At 43.9% G+C, this 27,104-nt stretch overlaps 1 protein-coding gene across 5 annotated transcripts in view; it reads left to right on the top strand.

Annotated features, from left to right (window-relative positions):
• The window catches only part of dse (dermatan sulfate epimerase), a 144,679-nt gene that overhangs the window by 29,172 nt on the left and 88,403 nt on the right, over positions 1-27,104 (top strand). For 3 of the 5 annotated variants that reach the window (XM_063033523.1, XM_063033535.1, XM_063033532.1), the window contains one exon: positions 18,492-18,944. The exons of the other annotated variants lie outside the window; for them this stretch is intronic. In XM_063033523.1, the coding sequence (XP_062889593.1) occupies positions 18,544-18,944 (401 nt within the window). In that variant the 5' untranslated portion in view covers positions 18,492-18,543. The remainder of the gene's footprint in view (positions 1-18,491; positions 18,945-27,104) is intronic. 5 annotated transcript variants of the gene reach the window in all.

Below are 27,104 nucleotides of genomic sequence, written 5' to 3'. Positions count from 1 at the left end.
GCTGCTGTTCTTATTATTGGGTTTCACTTTGTAGAAAGTAATGTCTGGCAAACCCTGCCAGAGTTGCCGTACATCTGATGTCACCTCCAACCTCATTCAAAATTGTTTCCTCGCCCTTGAAAAGGCCTTCCGCAAAACATACCTGTTTTTCTGGTACAGGCCTGGGTCGTTAGACTTGAATGCCACAGATCTAGCCTTCAGCAGGCTATGTACCTCCTGGTTCATCCATGGCTTTTGGTTTGGGAATGTACAGTAAATCTTTGTAGGCACACACTCATCCACACAGGTTTTAGTGAAGTCAGTAACAACTGCAGCATACTCATCTAGGATTGAAGATGAATCCCTGAATACAGTCCAGTCCACTGATTCAAAGCAGTCCTGTTGGCACTCCTGTGCTTCCCTTGTCCAAACCTTCTTGGTCCTCACTGCTGGTGCTCCAGTTTTCAGTCTCTGCTTATACTCAGGGAGTAGAAGTACAGCCAGGTGATCAGACTTCCCGAAGTGAGAGTGTGGAATAGCACAATAGCTGATCTTGGTGGTGATGTAGCAATGGTCCAGTGTGTTGTTTCCTCTGATATTGCAAGTGACCAGTTGATGGTAATTGCTTAGTGATTTTTTTGAGACTGGCCTGGTTAAAATCTCCCAAGACGATGGTGAGGGCGTTAGGGTGCTCTGTTTTATGCTCTGTTTTATCCCATTGCTCAGATCATCTAAAGCCTGCTTGATATTGGCCTGAGGTGGCATGTAAACTGCTACCAAAATGGCCCTGAAGAACTCCTGTGGCTGGTAAAAAGGATGGCACTTAATTGCTAGATATTCCTGGTCTGGTGAGCAGAATTGGGGGACGGCAATTCATTGGGACAGCACTGATATATTTGAGCACCAAGAAGAGTTGATCATGAGGCATACTCCTCCACCTCTGCTTTTGAGAGCCTCTATAGATATATCCTGACGGTGTATAGTAAACCCATTGACCTGTACATATAACTCACACACAATGCATTACCACAATTAAGTTAACAAGTAATTACACAAGTTAAAAAGTAAACAGTATAACCCTACTGGCGCTTCATGTGTGATGAGACCTGGGTGGTGGCAGGGAGTTCAGTCGTCTTACAGCCTGGCGGAAAAAGCTGCTTCCCATCCTAATAGTTTTTGTTTTAATGCATTGGGACTTCCTGCCTGATGGTAGTGGGTCAAAAAGATTGTTGGATGGGTAGGAGGGATCATTGACAAAACTAAAGGCCTTGCATATGTAGTGCTCCTGATAAATATCTCTGGATGGAGAGAGACACTCATGGTCCTCTCAACAGTACTCGCAATCCTTCGTAGGGTCTTGCGATTGCTGTACCACATGGTGAAGCAGCTGGTCAGGCCACTCTTGATGTTGCTGCTGTGAATATTGGTTAGAGTGTCAGGGGGGGTGAGGGGTTTGAGCCTCACTCACCTCTATCTGCTCAAGAACTGAAGATGGTGCAGTGCTTTCTCTACCAAAGAAGTGACGTTGAGGGACCAGTGAGGTTGTCCATTATGTGCACTCCAAACCTGGTGCTCCTAAATCTCACTACGGAGAAGCCATGTATGTGCATTGTGGAGTGGTCAGCCTTCACCTTCCTGAAGTCCGCAATCATCCCTTTCGTCTTGTCCACGTTGAGACTCAAGTTATTGTGCTCGCACCATTCTACCAGTCACTCTATCCCCTCTCTGTATGTTGTCTCGTTGTCATTGGTGAGGCCAACCACTGGATGATTCCAGCGAACAGGATGATTCAGTGTGAACAGGAATCTGACTGCACAGCCATGCATCAGTAACGTGAACAGCAGTGGGCTGGCTGTGCTCACAGGCTTGGTGAGCGCCGGTGCTCAATGTGATGGATCTAGAGATGTTACTGCCAACACAGTCTGACTGTTGTCTTTCAGTTACAGAGAGAGGTGTTGAGACCATATGGGGACAGTATACCTACCAGTTTCTGAGGGGTGGTCATGTTAAATGCCGAGCTGAAGCTGATAAACAGCATCCTGGTGTATGAGGCACCATTTTCCAGGTGGGAAATGGCGGCGAGGAATGTAGAGGCTATGGCATCATCAGTGGACTGATGATCAGTACTGAACTCTTTATTTAAAGGGGTCAGATTCATTGTTTGAAGTTGTATCTCAATTCCGATCTGCACATTCAAGATGTTGCGCTGGAAAAATAATGTTGACATTTTCAAGCCATAAATGAGCATATGAAAATGCATCATGTGCTGAGGTTTGTTTGTGAAAATGATCTGTTGCATGACGTACTTTTAAGATCTTAGTTGCTGAGTTTCAGCTAAGCTCCAGCCCATATTTCTGGCTTTCATCAGAATGGGAATGTGGGACACGCATTCCAAGTTTGCATTGTGGTCTGAATGATTTTCCTTTTGACAAAACTTGATGTTCAGTGGAATTAAAGTAATAGATTTGTGGAGTTTTGTTTTTGCCCAGCAACCAAATTATGATGAGTGGTGTTTGCTTGTTTGAAAGTAAAGTTTTAATTTGCCAGCACACATATGAAACTAACTTATAGATTGCATCGGTTTGTTCTGCCAGCTCCAGACAGCTGCCACATGAGGAATGAGAAGTAGAACAATTTCCAGTGATATCTCCCTGTAACAGGAAAATGTCTTCGTGCTTTTCAGTAACACTACTCCTTAAAAATAAACTAAGTTAAAGTTCAAAGTACATTTTATTATCAACCTATACACTGTGGAAATACAAAAAGAAAGAAATAATTATAATAAAAATAGGTAAGCAATTGAGAACATAAGATCAGGGGAATGTCGACTCAGACGATGAGAGGCCTGTGTCGGGCATTTTCATGCCTTACAAGGCGCAGATTGGAAGTCTGTGTGGGGCGCCACTCCTCGCACAGACCAGAGTAATGTGTGGTTAAATGCCTTGCTCAAGGGCACAAACGTGTTGCCACAGCTGAGGCTCGAACTAGGGACCATGAGATCACTGGATGAACGCCTTAACCACTTGGCCACGTGAGATCAAGAGACCATAAAAGTGTCTCCATTGGTTGTGGGAACATTTCGATGATTGGGCAAGTGAAGTTGAGTGAAGTTATCTCCTTTGGTTCAGGAGTCTGATAGTTGAGGGGTAATATCTGTTCCTCAACCTGGTGGTGTGGGCTCTGAGGCTGTTGTATCACCTTCCTGATGACAGAAGTAAGAAGAGAGCATGACCTAGGTGGTGGGGGTCCCTGATGATGGATGCTGCCTTCCTGCGACAGTTTTTCATGTAGATGAGCTCAATGCTTGGGAGAGCTTTACCCGTGATGGACTGGGCTGTATTCACTACTTTTTGTAGGATTTCCCGTTCAAGGCCATTGGTGTTTTCCTACCAGGCAGTGATGCAGCCAGTCAATATACTCTCCACTCCACATCTGCCTCAGGCTAATTTGTGATATGTAACTGAAACCACAGAATGCTGGAGGTACTCGGCAGGATAGGGAGGATCTAAAGAGAGGACTTCACAGTTGATATTTCATGCTGAGACCCTTCATCAGGACTTGGCCGGAAATGTCAGCTGTTTATTCATCCCCTTGGATGCTGCCTGACCTGCTGAGTTCCTCCAGCAGTGAGTATTGCTCTGGATTTCCAGTAGCTGCAGAATGTTTTATGTATGTAATATACTGTGAATGTGATATACAGTGAAATATATCGTTTGTGTTAACAGCCAACAGTATGGATATGTGCTGGGAGCAATGGGTGAGTGTCACCATGCTCCTGGTACCAAACGTAGCACTGAGGTACCTTTGTATATCGAGGCAAGTGACCCATGGTCAGATTTCAGGAGCATTTCAAAGGAAGAGGCAGAAGGTTCGGGGTTGATGTAGGGAATTCCAGACATTGTGATGTTGGTAGCTAAAGGCATAGTTGATTGCAATGAACAATTAGAATCAGGGATACTCACAAAGCTTGGGTGGGAGAAGAGCAGAGATTTTGTCTGTTTGGAGAAGTTTGAGAGGATGTTTCCAATAGTGGGAGAGGGGAGAGTCTAGGACCAGAGGACACAACCTCACGATACAAGGATGTCCCTTTAGAACAGAGATGGGAGCAATTTCTTTCGCCAGAGTGTGGTGAATCTGTGGAATTCATTGTGGATGATAGGGTATATTTAAAGTGGAGTTTGATCGGTTTTTAATTAGTGTAACCTTCAGGTTTGGCCAGTGACGTTAGTCTAGGGAAGACAGTCTCTGGTTCTGCCAAACGTGTGAAATCTGAGGTGCAAAACCTCTTGTTTGTGTGGATGCTGTGTGATCTGTTCCCCCGTTACAAATCAGTACCATGAAATAACAGAAAGTACACCATATGCAATTAGACGAGTTAGCTCTTTAATTCTTAATTTGACTAGTAAGTAAAGTAAAACAAAAAGAAAAGGGCCCATTTTAATGAAACGGTCTAATGTGCACGTTGGAGCTCACGGATTCCCTTCTGCTGGTTCTCCATCGATTTCCCCAGGTTTCGTCAACTCCAAGTCCACTCCGTCCTGCTGTCTACAACCTCTCCTTTCTGATGTCTTCTCTCTTTCTCTCTCGCCGAACAAAAAACCCAGATCACCTCATTCTTAGGCACACAACAAGAAAAAAACACTCTCTTCATAGCCCCCATTATCTCTAGCCATAACCCAAACACTGCTGCTACAGAAAAACCATTACATTAGCAGTGAAACCTTTCCCAGGGTGTTACATTAGCCTGGCACCGGGGGTGTCAGGATTGGTAGTCCAGGCACCAGCTCAGAAAAGCACCCACCTCTTGAAGCTTCTAGTTTACATGGAGAAACATACCCTCGGGGTCCTCCGAGTGGGAGGGAGAATGATGGACCCAATTGGACTGATACAGGTAATTACAGGGAACGACTACGACCAAGAGCTAGGATAAGAGGCTCTGAGTGTCCAGTGTGTTGGTGTGGGAGAGCGTTTTCCAGCATTAAAGGTTTATGAGTCCACCAAGCAAAGTTGAAGTGCTATTCCATCCCAGTGGATGAAGATGAGATTTCTTCACTAAGCACAGATGCTGTGGTCTTTTCAACCACTGATTCACAAGCCACAGCCATTCGCTCTGGAGAGAGTCATCATACTCCAGGTCAGACGAGAGATAACCCAGGTCAGGTTTCAGACCACAGTACCCAGGTAGATTCTTCGCATGATGGCGGTGGTGAGGAGGTAGAGAAGAAGAGGAAGGTCAAGTGGCCAGCAATGGCAGATGAGAAGGCTTGGCGTGTATTTGATGAGGATATCGGTATGATGTTGGAGAACACTCACAGGGGAACATCAAAGAGAAAGTTGGAAGTGATGTGTGATATGATTTACGATGTTGGAAAGTACAGGTTTGGTTTGGTTGAGTTGAAGAAAGCAAAGCCTACACAGCAACTAAGCAGGCACCAGAAGGAGACTAGTAGGTTGAGGAGCGAGCTTAGATCATTGAGACAGAGGTGGAAGGTAGCAAGTGAGGGTGACAAGCCAGGGCTTGCTGATCTCTGAGAGCATTTTCAATTAAAGTTAGCATCACTCCGTCGTGCAGGGTCACAACGTAAAAAGAGAAAGAAGAGAGAAAAGGCAAGAAAGTCATTCTTTGAGAACCCTCACCAGTTCACAAAGAAACTGTTTGAACAAAGTAAGAGCGGGCAGCTTAACATCTCTCAACAAGAACTTGAGGATCACCTAGCAAGCACTTACTCTAACGAACAGCGGGAGGCCCCTTTGCTTGACATTTCAGGGCTTGTGAAGCCTACCAGGCCAGGAGTGAAGTTCGATCTGTCAGAACCCAAACTGGCAGAAGTCGAACGGTTCATCAGAAAGGCAAGGTCAGGCTCAGTGCCAGGACCTAATGGAGTGCCGTATAAGGTGTTCAAGAAGTGTGAACAGCTGAGGAAATACTTGTGGAGATTGTTGAAGGTGGTGTGGAGACAAGGTGTTGTTCCTTTGTCATGGACTGAGGCTGAAGGAGTATACATCCCGAAGGAAGAGAATTCTTCTACATTGAATCAGTTCCCACCAATTTCACTCCTGAATGTAGAGGGGAAGATTATGCTTGGCATTCTGGCAGAAAGAATATCTTCATTTGTGATTGAAAATGGATTAGTAAATACATCTGTGCAGAAGGCAGGAATACCAGGCTTCCCGGGATGCCTTGAACATTCTAGTATGATATGGCATACCATCCAGGAATCAGTGGGACCAGGTGTCGCACTTGATGGCGGAGGGGAGATACCACCAATACGAGCGTTCATGGATGATCTTACCCTTTTGGGTCCCAGCACGGAGGGAGTGGAAAATGTACTATCTAGACTCGAGGAGAAGATTGGGGAAGAATGAAGTTCAAGACCAAGAAGTCAAGGAGCCTTGTTCTTAGGAGAGGAAAGCTGGTTGACTTTCATTTCACCCTTTGTGGAGAGGAGATTCCATCCATTCAGGACCAACCAGTTAAGAGCCTCGGGCAATGGTACACAGAGGAGCTGAGAGACACCAAGAGGGTTCAAGAGACAGCAGAACAGATCAGCAGAGGTCTGATGTCTGTTGACAAGTGTGGCTTGCCTGGCAAGTTGAAGTTGTGGTACTTGCAGTACAGACTGATGCCACGGATAATGTGGCTGCTAACTGTCTATGAAGTGGCAATGTCCCACGTAGAGGCAATGGAACGGAAGATCAACAAGTATGTGAAGAAGTGGCTTGGAGTACCGAGCAGCCTCACCAATGTTGCAATCCACAGTAGCCAGACAAATCTTACCATCCCAGTGCAATCCCTTGTTGAGGAAGTCAAGGTAGCCAAGGTAAGATCATTCTTGATGCTTCGAGACTCAAAAGACCCTGTCATCAAGAACACCCAGCTGGATGTGAGATCAGGCAGGAACTGGTCAGCCCAAGTAGCAGTTGATGAGGCAGAGTCTAGATTGAAGCACAAGGAGACGGTTGGGGCTACCCAGCTAGGCCGCCAGGGACTTGGATGGACAACCCACAAGTGGTGGTCATCCTCTACAGGTAAGGAGCGCCGTGAGCTTGTAACACAAGAAATACGAGCGGTAGAAGAGGAGAAGAGGTTAACTAAAGCAGCTGGCCTGGCCAAACAAGGGGCTTGGACCCGGTGGGAAAGTGTTGAACAGCGACACCTATCTTGGAATGTTCTGTGGCAGATGGAACCGCTCCGCATTTCTTTTTTATGCAGAGCAGCGTACGACCTGCTCCCAACACCTCCCAACCTCAGCACCTGGTATGAAGATAAGACAGACAGATGTGCTGCTTGTGGCGAGAAGGGAACAGTTCAACATATCTTGAGTGCATGCAGAGTCAATCTTTCCAGCGGCATGAACACTTGGAGACATAACAACGTTCTCAAAGTTGTAACAGAAGCGGTTGAGCAGAGAGTACTGCAGCACAACTTATCTCATGCCCCATGCTGCACAGAACATCGCATATCATTTGTGAAAGAAGGCTCCAAGTCAAGGGTGTACAGTGCAGGCTCACGATCAAGCATACTTTCTTCAGCCAATGATTGGTGTGTCAAGGCTGACCTGGACGGGAAAGGCAGTTTCCTGGAGCAAATAGCTTTCACAACATTGCGTCCAGTATAATCGTATGGTCTGATAGCAGTAGAGAAGCGGTTATTGGTGAACTCACAGTCCCCTGGGAAGACAACATCGATGAAGCCCATGAGCATAAGTTAACCAAGTATGCAGAATTAAGATCAGAGTGCAGAGACAGAGGGTGGAAGGTCTCATGCTATCCATTCGAAGTAGGCTGCCGTGGGTTTATTGCGTTCACTCTCCAGAAGTGGCTGCGTGACCTTGGCTTCACTAGAAGAGAGATCAAGTCAACCAGCAGGGTTGTAGCTGAGGCAGCAGAGAAAGGATCAGTATGGATGTGGACCAAGTATGTCCAGAGGGGCAGATAGTCAGACAGTGTATACATATCTTGCAAACCCTTCAGTAGTTGCATAGACACCTGAAGAGTAGACCGTCTGTTGGATGGAAGTGACCAACAACTCTGATAGAGGCAGATGCCAAGTTTTTAAGCTCACCAGTGGGAGGTGGTGCTTTAGCACTGCTGGCCCACCACCTCGAGGGAGTCTTGATCATAAGCGGCCCGAAACTCCTGAAGACAGGTGGCAGATCAACTGATGATCCCACTGGTGATAGCACAGGACAGTTAACATCTTAGTCCACGTGTATTTTGTAACTCTAGTGAGAGCATCAAAGGTTGCAAGAAGTCAGGAGAATGGGGTTGAGAAGAATAATAAATCAGTTCTGAATGAATACCGGAGCAGACTCTCGGAGCTGAATGGCCTAATTCTGCTCCAATGTCTGACGGTCTTTTCTATTTCCAGTATGCCTGACGTTCTTTGAGAGGATCATTTACAGCCTTAGGGAGGGACCAGACCATGGAGAGATTTGAAAGTAAATTTTTAAACTGAACCCTTGTTGAATTGTGAGTCAGAAATCGGAGGAGTGTTGGGTGAAAAGTTCTGTGTGAATTAGAACCTGGCCGCAAAGTTATGGAAAATCTGTAGGTTAGAGAGAATAGGAACAGATAGGCTATCCAGGATTGTTGCAGTAGTTATATTTGAATGGTACCATGGAATATATGCAGTTTCAGGAGCAGCTGAGCTATGGCAAGAAAATGATATGGAATGGGGATGGGTGGTTTTGGAGAGTAATCTGCAAATTCATATAGTCGTCAGTTCCACACTGCACAGTGTCTGGCTTAAGTTCAAGTTTATTGTCATTCAACGTACACATGAATAAGCTAAATGAAGCAATGTTCCTCTGGGACCAAGGTGCTAAACACAGTATATCTATGGAAATGAGTAAACGGTTGATGTTTTGGGCCGAGACCCCCCCTTCAGGACTGGAAAGGAAGGGGAAGACACCAGAATAAAAAGGTGGGGGGAGGCGAAGGTGATAGGTGAAGCCAGGTGGGTGGGAAAGGTAAAGGGCTGGAGAGGAGAGAAAAGAGAGGGGGAGATGATGGGCAGGTGACAAAAGGTAAGAAGTCAGAGTGGATAATAGAAGAAGAGAAGACGGGGAGGGTTTTTTTTAACTGGAAGGAGATATTCATGCCATGAGGTTGGAGGCTTCTCTTCTTCTATTATCCACTCTGACTTCTTACCTTTTGTCACCTGCCCATCATCTCCCCTCCCCCCACCTTTGTTGCTGTTCCATCCCTGAGGGTGGCCTTATCATGGCACAAGAGGAGGCAAATATGTTGCAATGGGAATGGGAAGTGGAATTAAACTCCTGGCAGATTGAGCGGAGGTGCTCGATAAAGCAATCCCCTAATTTACGACGGGTCTCACCAAAGTAGAGGGGGCCACATTGGGAGTGCTGGACAGAATAGTCCCAGCAGATCACTGGTGAAGTGTTGCCTCATCTGAAAGGACTGTTTGGGGTCTGAATGGAGGTGGTTTATTGAAAGCAAAAATACTGATCGAAAAGTTTATTTAATTATACAGCGTACAAGCCATGGGAAAACATTTAATGTATTATCCAACGATTGCAATTGCATAGCCTTTGTAAAATTGATCTGCTGGGGTATATAAACCGGAAGTAGTGACCTTGACAATGTAATTGTTCCCATGTTTCGCTGTCTGCTCATACATCAAGTGGGTGGAAATCAAGATGCACGCCATTGCATTCAGACAAGCCCTGCTTATTAACACAACAGTGTTGGAGGGGACATATTAAGCTGATTTTAAAAACATTCAAACACCCATGATTGCTTTACATGAACTGTTAACAAGGTATTTCTGTGTTCATTTAAAATTTCTGTTGTAACAAATGATTAGCACTGTTCCTTTCTTTAAAATGCTTGTGAAACAGCGTGTAGCAATTTTAGAGTACAGCTCTGTTCCACTCTTGCTGTCCTGACATCTTAGTTTTCACGGAGGCTCCGACCTCCTAATATAGATGAGAGTTCTACTAAAATATACAAATGAGGCTTCAACCATAGTGTTAAGACCCTGAATATAATTTTGTGGTGCAGGCATTGGTTCATGCATTACAATTCTTTGGCATTTATATGCTTAACTTTTAATTCCTCTTGAGGTGTTTTGCAGCTCTTTAAACTTCTTTGAATAGTATAATTTATCATCAGTAAGAAATTTTAATGTTCGTTAACTTGCTAGGTTGTAAATCTTGTCCTGTACCTAATATCAGCCAGCTTTCTGTTGGTAAGTTAATGACTTGATTTTTAATAGGTCTTCCATTTTCAGATAGAAAATAGTTGCATTTATTTAAACCTCAGAATCAAAATCACTTTATCGCCAGTATGTGAAACATATCATCTTGAGGCCCAACTATTCCAATGCTGTACACACCTTGAAAACAGTGGAAATGTAATCTCATCCAGAACTCAGCTGCCTGTGCCCAAACTGGTATCAAATCCCAATGGCAAGGTGTTAGTTCTTTGACCTGCTCACTAGGTGGTCACTAACTGGTCCTGTTGTGATTGTATTGGGTTCCCTGTCCTCAAAACCCTAAACATCAAAGAAAATTTTAAGCCTTATCCCAATTTGTAACCATGTTTGATATGCTAAGTGACATAACCCCACTTTAATGCACACAAAATGCTGGATGAACTCAGCAGGCCAGGCAACATCTATGGAAAAGAGTACAATTGATGTTTCGGGCTGCGACCCTTCTCCAGTCCTGCTGAAGGGTCTCAGCCTAAAACGTCGACTGTACTTTTTTCCACAGATGTTGCCTAGCCAGCTGAGTTCCTCTAGTGTTTTGTGTGTGTTGCTTCGATTTCCAGCCTCTTCAGATTTTTCTCTTGTTTGTAACCCCACTGTATTGCGTTTGGCCAATGGAGACGAGTCTCCTGGTCTCTTTACTTTGCAAAGCTCTGACTTCAACATCAAACTGATTGCTGATTACAACTTGCATTGAGAATTAGGGACTAGTTCTTGTTTATAACAATCAAAATCACTTTATTGCCAACATGTGAAATATACCAGCATTGATTGTTGTTCGGTGCCAAGCATAAAACATAGTACAGTACCATAGCAGACAACACAATAGCAACCAACAGTTTACAATAGTGCAAACAACCATGAGCAATCAACATATAGCAGAACGGTCATATGTGCAAAGGTCAATAATCAAACGTAAATACATGTGAACATATGGACAGACTTAATAATTATCAACAGAACAAGGAGAGCAGGAAAGACTCTAACAGATGTCAACAGGTCTTCCTTTGAATTAGTTTAATTTTTGAAGTTATAAAGCAATGCACACTGTTTGGCATTTATCATCTGCTAGATCAGTAATTGATTTACAGTAACAGTGCCTCACTAACAGCCAAGATTAATGATCTGTTCATACCTCTAAAGGTGTTTGAGAAATACTGTTGACCTGTGCACCTGATATCTCTTCACACTGTACGAGGCTGGAATTTGGAATATACAGTTTGAAGCGATATTGGAAGGAGACAAAGCAGGAGTGTAGTTGTTAGAACAATGCTATTATAGTACTAGTGACTTATAATTTTTACTAATAGAATGCTACCATAATTCATCCCTTGATTAGTAAGGATAGTTAGCTTTGCTGATCAGTTATGATCTCCCAGCATCTAATTATAGTTTGCCAGCTTTAAAATGGCCCAGTTATCCTAACTTTCAGTTTTATGCTGGTTAGCCAATCAATTCTGTAATGCTTGCCGATACTGTCCTCAAGGCATTTGTACATTCTCCCCGTCGATGTGTAGGTTTCCTACGGGTGTTCTGGTTTCCTCCCAGACAGGGTAGTTGGTTAATCAGTTACGTGGGTGTGATTGGTGGCATGGGCTCACTTGGCCGGAAGGTCCTGTTACTGTGCAAAATTAAAGTAATGCAAAAGGGGAGATTGCAAGGAAGTTTAATAGAGGTGTGCAAAGTGATGAGGGTATAGATAGGGTAAATGCATGCAGACGTTTTCCACAGAGACGAGAAAATCTGCAGATGCTGGAAGTCCAAGGCAACACACACAAAATGCTGGAGGAACTGACTGAGACCCTTCATCCGGACTGGAAGGGAAGAGGAAAAGTCGGGGGGAGGGGAGGAAGTTTCCATTGAGATAGAGTGGGACTACGACTTGAGGTCATAGGTTAAGGGTAAAGGGTAAAAAGTTTAAGAGGAACATGAGGGGAAACTTCTTCACTCTGAGGGTAATGAGAGTGTGGAATGAGCTGCCGGCACAGCTGGTGGATGTCAATTTCAATATTTAAGAGAAATTTTTGGTAGGTACATGGACAGGAGGGGCAGAGAGGGCTACGCTCCAGGTGCAAGTTGATGGGACCAGATAGATTAATGTTTCAACATGGACTAGATGGGATGAAGAGCTTGTTTCTGTTACCCAATAAAAGAGATTCCCAATCGAAGTAATAATTCAAAGTGTTCTTTATTTGTCATATTCATGTTTTTCTTGAAATGACAGAAATCATTATATCATCAAAGGCTGTCTATTTTGGTTTGTTACTGGCCTAGAACATGAGGCTAGTTTACAGGGTGTATTCCTCATGGATTTAATGTGGAGTTTTCGAGTAAGACTCCAGGCAACTACCAAAGGAGCTGAGCTGTAGCCTGGGAAAATAGGCTGCAATTCCTGTTATGGAAATTTCAAACTACCCTCCCATGAGATGGCAGGAAAGTATTTATTCTGCCTCTTCAATTCCTTTGATTGGCATGCATTCGAGAATTGGCAAACTTACAGAAAACTAGGATCATTGGGCCATTTTGAAGTTGGCAAACTGTAATTAATGGGATGCCGGGGGATCATAACTATTCTGCAAATGTTTGCTATCTTAATTAATCGAGAGACTGTCTATAGTAGCACTCTATTAGTAAAAATAATGAGCACCAAGGTTTGTAAGTCCAGCTACAACAGTTTAAGGTTTTGGTAGTACTGTACCTGGAGGACTGCTTATAGTTTTGGTCTTCTTATTTCCGGAGGGTTCTACTTGCATGGAAGGCAGAATCTCAAGCACGAGAAAATCTGCAGATGCTGGAAATCCAAAGCAACACACACAAAATGCTGGAGGAACTCAGCAGGCCAGGCAGAATCTGTGGAAAAGGGCAAACAGTCAATGTTTCAGCCGAGAACCTTCATCAGGACTTCTGCAGAATCTCTTGTGTTTGTGTGTGTGTGACTGGGATCTAGTGATTCTCTTATGTGGAACCTTTGAATAGCCTGGAGCTGGACTATAACAGGCTGGGTGCATGGTAGTGTAGCACTTAGAGCAACATTTTATAGCACCAGTGATTACTGATCGAGGTTCATTTCCAGCCGCTGTTTGTAAAGAGTTTCTACGTTCTCCCCATGACCTGTGGATTTCCTCCCACAGTCCAAAGATGTTAGGTTAAGGTTAAGGTTAGGTGGTGGGAATGTCATATTTTGAAAGCTTGGAGTGACTGGGCTTGTATACACTGGAATTTAGAAGGCTGAGAGGGGATCTGATTGAAACATATAAGATTATTAAGGGATTGGACATGCTGGAGGCAGGAAGCATGTCCCTGCTGATGGGTGAGTCCAGAACCAGAGGCCACAGTTTAAGATTAAGGGGTAGGCCATTTAGAACGGAGTTGAGGAAAAACTTTTTCACTCAGAGGGTTGTGGTTCTGTGGAATGCTCTGCCTCAGAAAGCAGTGGAGGCCAGTTCTCTGGATTCTTTCAAGAAAGAGTTAGATAGAGCTCTTAAAGATAGTGGAGTCAATGGATATGGGGAGAAGGCAGGAACAGGGTACTGATTGTGGATGATCAGCCATGATCACTGTGATTGGTGGTGCTGGCTCGAAGGGCTGAATGGCCTACTCCTGCACCTATTGTCTATTGTTAACATGTTGGTGCTGGAGGCATGGCGACACTTGCAGGTAGTTGACACAAGCAACACGTTAAATGCGATGTTTCAATGTACAATGTGACAAATGAAGCTGCTCTTTAAACTCCCTTTATATTCATTGAAGTTCAGATAATAGGGGGTAATCTTATTGATTCAGAGTAAGTCCATGGAGAGAGCAGCCAGTTGAAGGAAATAGGACATAGAACTTGAAACGGTACAGCACAGTTTCGGCCTTTCTGCCACGAGGTCTCACTGATTTATATAGCTACAAGCCTCCGTTTTTCTTGCGTTGTGTACCTATCTATTTGCTTACTGCCCATTATGCCGCTGGTGTTTAGGGCAGCCATGGAGGTCCTCCATCTCTGTGTATCCATACTGTCACACTCAGATGTACAAGGATTCTCCATCGCTGTTTCCATAACAATTTTGTTTTATTAGTTAGGGTTGTTGGCCCTGAGCTGAACCCCTGAACCTGGAGGACCAGTGGACCACTCTTAGTCTGGCCTCTATCCTTTGTCCTGGGTCACCAATCAGGAGCCAAAGAACAAGCCAACGTAGCCCTCCAGGACATTGACACAAGCCTCCAAACCCCATGACAAGGTTGTGGTCCTCTTGGTGAAGTGCGTCATTTTGTTTTAACTTCCAAGTCTCCTGTGCCAGAAATACTTTTTGGGAAGTCAGGTGCAGAGGGCGGTGAGCATGACACAATTCACCACCTTCTTCAATGTTAATAGATGAAAAATTCCAGTGGTTTGGCTAAATTCCTGACTTGCTTCTTGGCTGGCTGTTAAATGCCGGCATTGCAAATTCACAAAACTACTCAGTATTAGCACTTATTATGAAAAATTAGCGAGTACACGGTCTGGTTATTTTTGAAGTGAGCACCATAGAAAATGAACAACAAAAATCTGTAAATGAAAAAATGGAAAAGTTATTCATCAAATATGATGGCAGATTGGAGTTGAAAAGTTCATTGGAGCAGTTCCTTAAAGTATGTACATAAACTCCATTTGACTTAAGTTGGAAATTTGCACTCAGTGCCCACTTTATTAGGTACAGGAATGAAATGAAACCCAGTGTGATCTTCTTCCGCTGTATCCCATCCACTTCAAGGTTTGACATGTTGTGCGTTCAGAGATACTCTTCTGCACATCACTGTTATAACATCTGGTTACTTGAGTTACTGTCACCTTCCAAGCACCTTAAAATTGTGCCCTCTCGTGTTAGTCATTTCAGCCCTGGGAAAAAGCCTCTGACTATCCACACAATCAATTCCTCGTATCATCTTGAACAAGTCTGGTCAGTTGCCTCCAACCTCTCTCATTAACGAAGTGTTTTCAGAAGGGCTGCTTTTTTTTGTTTGCAATTTTTCAGTCATCTGGTACAATGCCAGAATCTGTCGATTCTTGAAAGATCATCGTTAATGCCTCCGTAATCTTTCTAGCTACTTCTTTCAGAACCCGAGGGCGCATTCCGTCAGGTCCAGGAGATTTATCCACCCTCAGACCATTAAGCTTCCTGAGCACCTCCTCAATCGTAATTTTCACTGCACATACTTCACTTCCCTGACACTCTTGAATGTCCGGTATACTGTGAAGACTAATGCAAAATACGCATTCAGTTCCTCTGCCATCTCTGTTTTTCTCATTACATCCAGCATCATTTTCTATTGGTTCTATATCTACCCTCAACTCATTTATCCTTTATATACTTAAAAAAGCTTTTAGTGTCTTCTTTGATATTAGTCGCTAGATCCCTTTCATAATCCATCATTTCATTCCTAATGACCTTCTTAGTTTCCTTCTAAGTTTTTAAAAGCTTTCCAATCCTCTAACTTCCCACTGGCTTTGGCTTCCTTGTGTGCCCTCTCTTTTGCTTTTACTTGGCTCTGACTTCACTTGTCACCCACCATAGTGTCCTTCTTCTATTTGAAAATTTCTTCTTATTTGGAATATATCTGTTTTGCACTTCCCTCATTTTTTATGGAAACTCCAGCCATTACTGCTCTGCCGTCCTTCCTGCTAGTGTCCCTTTCCAGTCAACCTTGGCCAGTTCCCCTGTCATACCATTGTAATTTCCTTTAGTCCACTGAAATACTGACACATTGGAATTTAGTTTCTCCTTCTCTAATTTCAAAGTGAACTGGATCACATTGTGGTCACTGTTCCCTCAGGGTTCCTTAACCTTAAGCGCTCTTATCACCTCCGGATCATTGCACAACACCCAATCCAGCACAGCTGATCCCCCCTGTGGGCCCAACAACAAGCTGTTCTAAAGTCATCCCTTAGACATTCTACAAATTCTCTCTCTTGAGGTTCATTACTGGCCTGGTTTTTCCTAATCCACTTTCATGTTATAATCCCCAACGATTATCATGACGTTGCCCTTCTATTTGGGGTTGTAGTTTGTAATGCACATCCTGGCTGCTGTTTGGAGGTCTGTATACATCTGCCATTCGGGTTGCTGCCACATAATTGGCTGATCAGATACTTGCAGAAACAGGTACAGGTGCACGGAATAAAGTGACCACTGGGTGTATGTTGAGAGTATCCTAACTACTTGGATCATGGCCTCGTATAGAAATACCAATGCAGAAATGGAAAAGGCTACACTTTATCACTAAGTTAGTTGATTGCTTGATTATGACCCCTGTCGCAATACATGCCAGTTAAGGTTTTGGAATCCAGGATCAGCTGTATTTGCCAAATACATTTACCTGTATTAAGAACTTGCGGTGTTGTGCTGGAGGGACATGGAAACAACATTTAACAATTATACAGAATTTTATTTAAAAAAAGATGGAAGTATGGATATTAGATAAAATGTGCACAAATACATAAATACTACCATGTAGTTATAATGTAAGCAGTATTATTAAAAGTTGTTTGAAGAGCTTCCAGTACAATGCAGTGACTGAGATAATCAATAGAGGGTGTGGGGTGGTGTTCACTAGAATGATTGATCAGATTACCTGTAAGGTCTTAAAAAAGATGTTATTCTGGCAGAACAGATTATCGTACTAGTTCGATTAAATCTTCCATATCATATTATTGGAACCTCAGAAATCGTAAGACACAAGAGGTACTGCAGATGCTGGAGATCTAGAGCAATACCCACAATGTGCTGGAGGAGTTCGGCAGGTCGGGCAGCATCTATGGATGGGAATATACAGTTGACATTTCAGGCCAAGACCCTGCACCAGAACTCCTGATGCTCTGACGAAAGGACTCGGTCTGTAATGTCAACTGTTTATGCCCATGCATAGATGCTGCCTGACCAGCTGAGCTCCTTTAGCGCATCATATGTCTTACTCAAATCTTTCTTGGCTGTGAGTAATGATCTTACACAGATCTCTCACTAATTCTTCTACCTCTTCCTCATGCTATTAGGACAGTTTAACTTGACTTAATTGAGGCTGTACGTAAATAAAATAATGTTACTTCAAGCAGTAAATTTCAGTGTGAGCCCACTTTCTAGTTTGTTCTGCCCCATTAAAAACACTGCGCTTTCTGACTTCTATTTATGGCTGGTCTATTTCTTAAACCCTCACCACATTCCAACTTTACACCTTTGCACCATGAAACAGCTGACTTCTGACTAACTTGACATAAAAACCACTGGTAGTACAATGTCTAATCTCTTCATCAGTCCAGATGAAAGAACTCAGCCCGAAATACAGGCTCTTTATTTCTCTGCATGGATGATGTTGCCTGACCTGTTGGGTTCCTCCAGTGTTTTGTGTCTATTTCTCTGGATTTCCAGCATCTGCAGAATCTCGTGTTTATGAAATACTGGAGAAACTCAGCAGGTCAAGCAGCATCTACGGAGAGGAAGGAAGAGTCAACATTTTGAGCCAAGACCTTTCATCAGGAAGGGTCTCAGCCCAAAACATTGAATATTCCTCTCCATAGGTGCTGCCTGACTTGCTGAGTTCTTACAGCATTTTGTATGTATTATTCTTGAGTTCCAACATCTGCAAAATCATTGGTGTTTATGAAATGCTGAGGGACGGCATCTGTGGAGAGGAATGATGACCCTTCATCAGGAACATAGAACAGTACAGCACAGTACAGGCCCTTCGGCCCACAATGTTGTGCCGACCCTTAAACCCTGCATCCCATATAACCCCCCACCTTAAATCCCTCCATATACTTGTCTAGTAGTCTCTTAAATTTCACGAGTGTATCTGCCTCCACCACTGACTCAGGCAGTGCATTCCACGCACCAACCACTCGCTGAGTAAAAAACCTTCCTCTAATATCCCCCTTGAACTTCCCACCCCTTACCTTAAAGCCATGCCCTCTTGTATTGAGCAGTGGTGCCCTGGGGAAGAGGTGCTGGCTATCCACTCTATCTATTCCTCTTATTATCTTGTACACCTCTATCATGTCTCCTCTCATCCGGAGAGTAAAGCCCTAGCTCCCTTAATCTCTGCTCATAATGCATACTTGCTAAACCAGGCAGCATCCTGGTAAATCTCCTCTGTACCCTTTCCAATGCTTCCACATCCTTCCTATAGTGAAGCGACCAGAACTGGACACAGTACTCCAAGTGTGGCCGAACCGAAGGGTCTCGGCTTGAAACATTAATACTACATGGAATGGTAGTATTGCTTTGTGATGTGCTTTTTTTTTTTCCCCCTTCTTTTCCAGGGTTGCTGAAGATGATTCGGTTGGAAGTGGGATTTGGGGAGCTGCTGCCACAATGAAGACTTACACACATGGAGTACCAGTGATAATTTTGATAAATCTCTTCTCCCTTTTGACACATACAATTGGTGGCAGCATCCACTTTATGAATGGGAATTACGATGGTCACCCGATGCTGTACTTCAGTAAAGGTGATGTGGAAGGGCTGCGACTCAAGGCAAAAACTACTCACCGGCACATTGCGAACAGTATCTGGGACGCCGTGCAGGTCATGCTATCAAACCCAAAGGAATACCTGCCTCCCTGGGACCCCAAACAATTCAGCGCTCGATGGAATGAAATCTATGGCAACAACCTGGGTGTCTTGTCTATGTTCTGTGTCTTGTTTCCGGAACGAACAGATGCTGTGGAGTTTGCCATGGACTACATGGCGAGGATGGCATCTCAGCCTAGTTGGTAGATTCTTGTTTTAATTTTTTTTGAAGCATGTGTTTAATGGAGTGGCTCAATTTTGCTACATGCGCAAATGGGTCTTTCACCACAAGATATAGGAGCAGAATTAAGCCATTTGGCCCATTGAATCTGCTCCACCATTTCATCATGGGTGGTACATTTCCTTCTCAGCCCCAGTCTCCCACTACAGGAAACATCCTCTCCACATCCACTCTATCAAAGCCTTTCACCATTCCATAGCTTTCAATGAGGTCACCCCTCATTCTTCTGAATTCCAGTGCATACAGGCCCAAAGCCACCAAACAGTCCTCATACGGTGGAACTTTCAAACCCAGAATCAGTTTCGTGAACCTCCTTTGAACCCTCTTCAATGCCACCACATTGTACGCTTCTCAATTAATGTATTTATTGTGACACAGCACGGAATAGGTATTTCTGGCCCTTTCAACCGCACCGCCCAGCAACCCTTGATTTAACCCTAGCCTAATCACTGGACAATTTACAACGACCAATTAACCTACTAACCGGTGCGTCATAGGGATGAAACCAGAGTGCCCAGGGAAAGCCCCAGTGGCCATGGCGAGATAGTACAAACTGCTTACAGGCAGCGGTGGTAATTGAAAACGGGTCGCCTGTATGGTAACGTGTTATGCTAACCACTACGCTACCGTACCAGTCTGCATTTATTTGAAAGGAATTCAGAATGACCAAAGCAGGAGGAAGTTTTGAATTGACATCAGCTTGTTTCTTATTTACATTGTAAATGATTTTCTGTTCTTTATCCAGAAGGTTAGCCTGTACATTATCTTGTTTGCCTTGTGTGAGTTTGCGAAATTACAACTTAAAGCTTAATTTTCTTATCACTGCTGCAGACAACCAGAGAAAGTTCTTAGATGTATTTTAAAAACTAGTAATTTACCCATTACTTCTACATATTGGTTCATGTAGAAATTGGAGTGATTTGAAGTGGACTCAATAAATAATAAAAGCATCCATTAGTCTTGCGAGACCATGGATCTGCGCCTGGAAAGTCTTCACTCTCCAGGGCGCAGGCCTGGGCAAGGTTGTATGGAAGACCGGCAGTTGCCCATGCTGCAAGTCTCCCCTCTCCACGACATCAATGTTGTCCAAGGGAGGGGCAAGGGCCGATACAGTTTGGCACCAGTGTCGTCACAGAGCACTGGGTGGACAAATACACCCTTAAAGTAGCTAATGAGTTGCAGGAAATCTTGATATCAGAAACGGAGACATATTAAATAACTGCCAAAGGTGGGAAGTCATTTAATGAAACCTCTCAGGAACATATCCAATTTGATCTGGAGAACACGTCAGGACAATAAGTTAACATGCCATGTTTGGTATTCATCTGGACAGGCACGCAGGACTATCCTCCAGTACTGCCACAGTGAGTCTGCGACAGTGACAGTGTAGAACTTACCCAGAACTTCATGTGAAATTTTATGGATTACTGGCTCGCATGTATCAGCCTGACTCTTAGTTTTATTATTGCTATCATTCATTAATTTTGACGTTTTGTCAGCGAGGATTATTCTTGGTGCACGAGAATTCACTTGGGAAGAAGAGAAAGTCTTGAGGTACCACAGTTGCTGGCTATCGTCTCAAAGCTTTCTTGACTCTGTCTTTTCCATTAAAATGCAGTGAAAGCAAGGTTAAAGGCTCAGCCTGCCTCCGTTTGAAAGCTTGTTTGATTTTGATGCATGTTTATATGAGAGAAAATATAGAACATAGCACAGTACAGGCCCTTTGGCCTATGATGTGCTAACCTTTTAATCTACTCCAAGGCCAATCTAAACTTTCCCACCCACATAGACTCCATTTTTCTATTATCTATGTTCTTATCTGGGAGTCTCCTGAGCATTCTGACAGGCTGCACCACTGTCTGGTATGGGGGGTGGGGTGCTACTGCACAGGACCGAAGGAAGCTGCAGAGGGTTGTAGATTTAGTCGGCTCCATCTTGAGTACCATCGAGGAGTGGTGTCTCAGAAAGGCAGTGTCCATTATTAAGGACCCCCAACACTCAGGGCATGCCCTTTTCTCACAGTTATCATCAGGTAGGAGATACAGAAGCCTGAAGGCACACAGTCAGCGTTTTAGAAACAGCTTCTTCCCCTCTGCCATCCAATTCCAAAATGGACATTGAATCCTTGGACACTACCTCACTTTTTTAATATATAGTATTTCTGTTTTTACATGATTTTTAATCTATTCGTTATACGCATACTATAATTTATTTATTATTATCTTATTTTTTTCTCCTGTGTTATGTATTGCATTGAACTGCTGCTGCTAAGTTAACAAATTTCACGACACATGCCGGTGAAACTAAACCTGATTCTGATTATTTATTTATTCAGAGATACTGCACGGAGTAAGCCCTTCCGACCCTTTAAGCCATGTTGCCCAGTAATCCCTCGATTTAACCCTAGCCTAATCTTGGGACAATTTACAATGACCAATTAACCTACCAACTGGTATGTCGTTGGACTGTGGGAGGAGGCCAGAGCACCCGGAGGAAACCCATGCGGTCACGAGGAGAATGTACAAACTCCTTACAGGCAGCGGTGGGAATTGAACCCGGGTCACTGGCACTGTAAAGCGTTGTGCTAATCCTAATGTATTCTGATGCATCTGTCTCTACCACTACCCTTTGGCAGTCCATTCCACTCTATGTAAATAAAAATCATACCTTTGACATCCCCCCACCCCCCGCATGCATTACTCCAATCACCTTCACGTTATGTTCTCTTGTATTAGCCATTGCTGCTCTGGGGAGAAGGTGCTGGCTGTCCATCTTGTACAACTCTCATCTTCCTTTGTCCCAAAGAGAAAAGCTCCAGCTCCAGCCAAATCAACTTTTCCTCAAGACATGCTCTTTAATCTAGGCAACCTCCTGCTAAGCAATAAGCATGAGAAAGTCTGCATATGCTGGAAATCCAAAGCAACACAAACAAAATGCTGGAGGAACTCAGCAGGTCAGGTAGCATCTGTGGAAACGAATAAACAGTCAACGTTTCGGGCCGAGGCCCTTCAGGACTGAGAAGGAAGGGGGAAGATGCCAGAATAAAAAAAGGTCGGGGAAGGGGAAGGAGGGTAAATAAAAGGTGATAGGTGAAGCCAGATGGGTAGGAAAGTTAAAGGGTTGGAGAGGAAGGAGTCTGATAGGAGAGGAGAGTGGACCATACGAGAATGGAAGGGAGGAGGGGAACCAGAGGAAAGAGTTAGGCTGATGAGAAGAGCTAAAAGAGTGGGGAAAAGAAAAAGGAGGGGAAGGGAAGGGAAAACATTTTTTTGCCGGAAGGAGAAATCGATGTTCATGCCATCAGGTTGGAGAGTACCCAGACGGAATATAGGGTGTTGCTCCTCCACCCTGAGGGTGGCCTTATCTTTGTACAAGAGGAAGCCACCTCTTAAATATCTTGTTAAATCTCCTTTGCACTCTTTAATACTTCCATGACTTTCCTATAATGAAGCAACCAGAACTGATTTGATTTGGATTTAATTGGTTACTATAAATGAGGTATCAAAAAGCTATTGCTGTGGCCTGCAGCCATCAGGCACCTGGCTGTTTGGCTGTGGGCTCACTTTCGGGGACTCTGCAGGTCATGTTCTGTGTGTTGTGTGATTATTTACCGTTTGCACAATTCTTTTTTTCACACATTGGGTGCTTTGTTGTCTGGGGTTTCTCGTAGATTTTGTTGTGTTGCTTTGCTGTGGTGGCTTTCTGCAAGAAGATGAATCTCAAGGTTGCATTGATTAAAAAAAATTGCTTTGACCTTTGAACTTTTGAATTGAAGTTGGGTAAATCCTGCAGGGCACTAGCTTTGAAATATAAGCTCAAGTTATCAAGGCACGAAGACACTGAATGAGGGGGCAATATTAATTTAGAAAGTTCTTGGCGGCACTGCAGCGTAGTGGTTAGCACAACGCTTCACAGTATCAGCAACCCAGGTTCAATTTCCACTACTGCTGCCCATAAGGAGTCTGCATGTTCTCCCTGTGACCGTGTGGGTTTTCTCCTGGTGCTCTGGTTTCCTCCCACAGTCCAAAGATGTACTGGTTGACAGGGTAATTGGTCATTGTAAATTGTCCGGTGGTTAGGCTAGGGTTAATTCAGGGTTGTTAGGGCGACATTGCTCGAAGGGCTGGAAGGGCCTACTCCAGGCTGTATCACTAAATAAATAAACTAATCATTAAACTCCTGAAGGAAGGTGTTGCTCCAAAACAGCAACAGTTCATTTCCCTCTACATATGCTGTCTGAACTGCTGAGGTCCTCCAGCACATTTTGCTCCAGATTCCAGCATTGGAGAAAGGAGCTGAATTAGGCCATTGCGTCTATCATTCGATTTATTATCCCTCTCAAACACATTCTCCTGCTTTCCACCTGTAATCTTTGACACCCTTCCTAAACGAGAACCTGTCAGCCTTCATCTTAAGTATACCCAATGACTTGCCCTGTGCTGATGAATTCCACAGATTCACCACCCTCTGGCTAAAGAAATTCCTCCTTGTCTTGGTTCTAAGAGGTCGTCTTTGTAATCTGAGGTTGTGAACACTGGTCCTAGACTCTCCCAGATGAACTAGCTCAAGGGTTCTGAAAGAGATTGAGGAGGCATTAGTGATGATACTTCAGGAATAATTAGATTCTGAAATGTGTCCTGAGAACTGGAAAGTTGCAAATATTGCTCCACTCTTTAAGAAGGAAGGAAGTTATAGGACAGTTCGTCTGGCCTTGGTGGTTGGAAAGATGTTGGAGTCAATTGTTGAGGATGAGGTCTCAAGGTACTTGGAGGCACTTGATAAAATAGGCCAAAGTCAGCATGGTTTCCTTAAGGGGGAATCTTGCCTGACAAATCTGTTGGAATTCTTTGAGGAAATAATAAGCTCGAAGGATAATCCAAAGAGCTTTCACAGGTATATTAAGAGCAGAAGGATTGTAAGGGATAAAATTGGTCCTCTTGAAGATTAGATTGGACGGCTATGTGTGGAACCAAAGGAAATAGGGGAGATCTTAAATAGGATTTTTGCGTCTGTATTTACTAAGGAAACTGGCATGAAGTCTATGGAATTAAGGGAAACAAGTAGTGAGATCATGGAAACTGTACAGATCGAGGAGGAGGAGGTTCTTGCTGTCTTGAGGAAAATTAAAGTGGATAAATCCCCAGGACCTGACAGGGTGTTCCCTCGGACCTTGAAGGAGACTAGTGTTGAAATTGCGGGGGCCCTGGCAGAAATATTTAAAATGTCGCTGTCTACAGGTGAGGTGCCGGAGGATTGGAGCGTGGCTCATGTTGTTCCGTTGTTTAAAAAAGGATCGAAAAGTAATCCGGGAAATTATAGGCCAGTAAATTTAACATCGGTAGTAGGTAAGTTATTGGAGGGAGTACTAAGAGACAGAATCTACAAGCATTTGGATAGACAGGGACTTATTAGGGAGAGTCAACATGGCTTTGTGTGTGGTAGGTCATGTTTGACCAATCTATTGGAGTTTTTCGAGGAGGTTACCAGGAAAGTGGATGAAGGGAAGGCAGTGGATATTGTCTACATGGACTTCAGTAAGGCCTTTGACAAGGTCCCGCATGGGAGGTTAGTTAGGAAAATTCAGTCACTAGGTATACATGGAGAGGTGGTAAATTGGATTAGACATTGGCTCAATGGAAGAAGCCAAAGAGTGGTGGTAGAGAATTGCTTCTCTGAGTGGAGGCCTGTGACTAGTGGTGTGCCACAGGGATCACTGCTGGGTCCATTGTTATTTGTCATCTATATCAATGATCTGGATGATAATGTGGTAAATTGGATCAGCAAATTTGCTGATGATACAAAGATTGGAGGTGTAGTAGACGGTGAGGAAGGTTTTCAGAGCCTGCAGAGGGACTTGGACCAGCTGGAAAAATGGGCTGAAAAATGGCAGACGGAGTTTAATACAGACAAGTGTGAGGTATTGCACGTTGGAAGGACAAACCAAGGTAGAACATACAGGTTAATGGTCAGGCACTGAGGAGTGCAGTGGAACAGAGGGATCTGGGAATACAGATACAAAATTCCCTAAAAGTGGCGTCACAGGTAGATAGGGTCGTAAAGAGAGCTTTTGGTACATTGGCCTTTATTAATCAAAATATTGAGTATAAGCGCTGGAATGTTATGATGAGGTTGTATAAGGCATTGGTGAGGCCAAATCTGGAGTATTGTGTTCAGTTTTGGTCACCAAATTACAGGAAGAATATAAATAAGGTTGAAAGAGTGCAGAGAAGGTTTACAAGGATGTTGCCAGGACTTGAGAAACTCAGTTACAGAGAAAGGTTGAATAGGTTAAGACTTTATTCCCTGGAGCGTAGAAGAATGAGGGGAGATTTGATGGAGGTATATAAAATTATGATGGGTATAGATAGAGTGAATGCAAGCAGGCTTTTTCCACTGAGGCAAGGGGAGAAAAAAAACAGAGGACATGGGTTAAGGGTGAGGGGGGAAATGTTTAAAGGGAACATTGGGGGGGGCGCTTCTTCACACAGAGAGTGGTGGGAGTATGGAATGAGCTGCCAGACGAGGTGGTAAATGCGGGTTCTTTTTTAACATTTAAGAATAAATTGGACAGATACATGCAGGTCAGTGGGACTAGGCAGAAAATGGTTCGGCACAGCCAAGAAGGGCCAAAAGGCCTGTTTCTGTGCTGTGGTTTCTATGGTTAGATAGACAAAGGAGAATTAGTGGATGTTGTATACTTGGATTTTCATAAGGGTTTTTATGAAACATGTCACACATGAGACTGCTTAACAAGATAAAATCCTGTGGTATTTCAGGAAAGATACCAGCGTGGATTGAAGATTATCTGACTGGCCGGAAGCAAAGAGTAGGAATAAAGGGAGCCTTTGCTGGTTGGGGGCCGCTAAAAACAACCTGGCCCATAGAAAGGAACGTTGTATCTCCGGTAGAGCTGAGAACCCTTGTAGATGTGACTTTTACAACAGAGACTGCCAGTCTTGCTTTGGTCTCGTCAGCCTCTGATGGTGCTATACCAACAACCGTAGATAGCTAGGATGCATCATCCTTGGTCGACCTCGAGTAGGGGAGGGCCTCACAAATAACTTCATGGTTCAGTGATAGCTAAGTACACTTAATTCAGTTATACGTCAAAGCAGATACTCATGTTTCTTCTTGGAATTCATAACGGAATTCTAAAAATGTAAACTAATACTAATGTAAAGGCGGACTAGAATTTCGTCTGGTTTGAAGCTTTTATCAGAGTGTCTCAATAGCAAAATCAATTAAAATTCTGGCTGTGTAATATCATACGGACACATTTCAGGAGATACTGTTAAAGGAGAAAGTGACAATGCCCTTGATTGTACGGTCACTGGATCCTTTTGCAGTTACCTACCCAGTGTCTTTGTGGTGGCTGGAAGGACACGGAACATTTGTGGGGAGGTGGGATCTGTGGAACAGCTCGGATACGGACTAGGAAGGGAAACACTTAATTTCTTGCTGTTAGTTCCAGGAGTTAGGGAGGGGATTGGAGTTGAAATTTATCAGGATAACTTGGGATTGGCGAGTGTGGAGCGCTGCGGGAGGATTGAGGGACTGGTGGAGAGAAGGAGTCCTGGGGGGTGGGGGTGGTGTGGGCGCACATACACCCAGCCCTGAGTCACCAGGCAAAGCCACTTGATTCCAAACAATTGGTTTATTGATCAGTACAGAATGTCTCTCTGGTGCTTCCCACTTCCTCCCCTCTCCCTTCCCCTTTTGTCCACCATGATTCCCCTCTCCCTGCCCCCTTCCCACTCTCTGTCCACATTAGAGACCCATATCAGAATCAGGTTTATCATCACTCACTGTCATGAAATTTGTTTTCATGTGTCTGTACAGTGCAATACATAAAATTAGTTAAAATATATGACCTTTGCACAGTCCTGTAAAATAAAGTTAGGGGACAATAGAATAAAATGTGCAAAAATACCAGGATGTATTTACAATGTAAACAGCATTGTAACAAGGGATTTAAAGTGTTTACAGGACAGAGCAGAGACTGGGATAATACATTGGGGCGGGGGGGAGAGTGCTTTAACCAGAATGGTTGAACAGATTAACTGCCTGGGGGAAGAAACTTTTAAGAGGCGGTTTCCCACTCTCACTTTATCTCCTTACCTGC

This window comes from Mobula hypostoma, chromosome 2, assembly GCF_963921235.1.
Source record: "Mobula hypostoma chromosome 2, sMobHyp1.1, whole genome shotgun sequence".
Taxonomy (NCBI): domain Eukaryota; kingdom Metazoa; phylum Chordata; class Chondrichthyes; order Myliobatiformes; family Myliobatidae; genus Mobula; species Mobula hypostoma.
The sequence above is the reverse complement of the archived record's forward strand: the minus strand, read 5'-3'. Positions and strand labels throughout refer to the sequence as shown.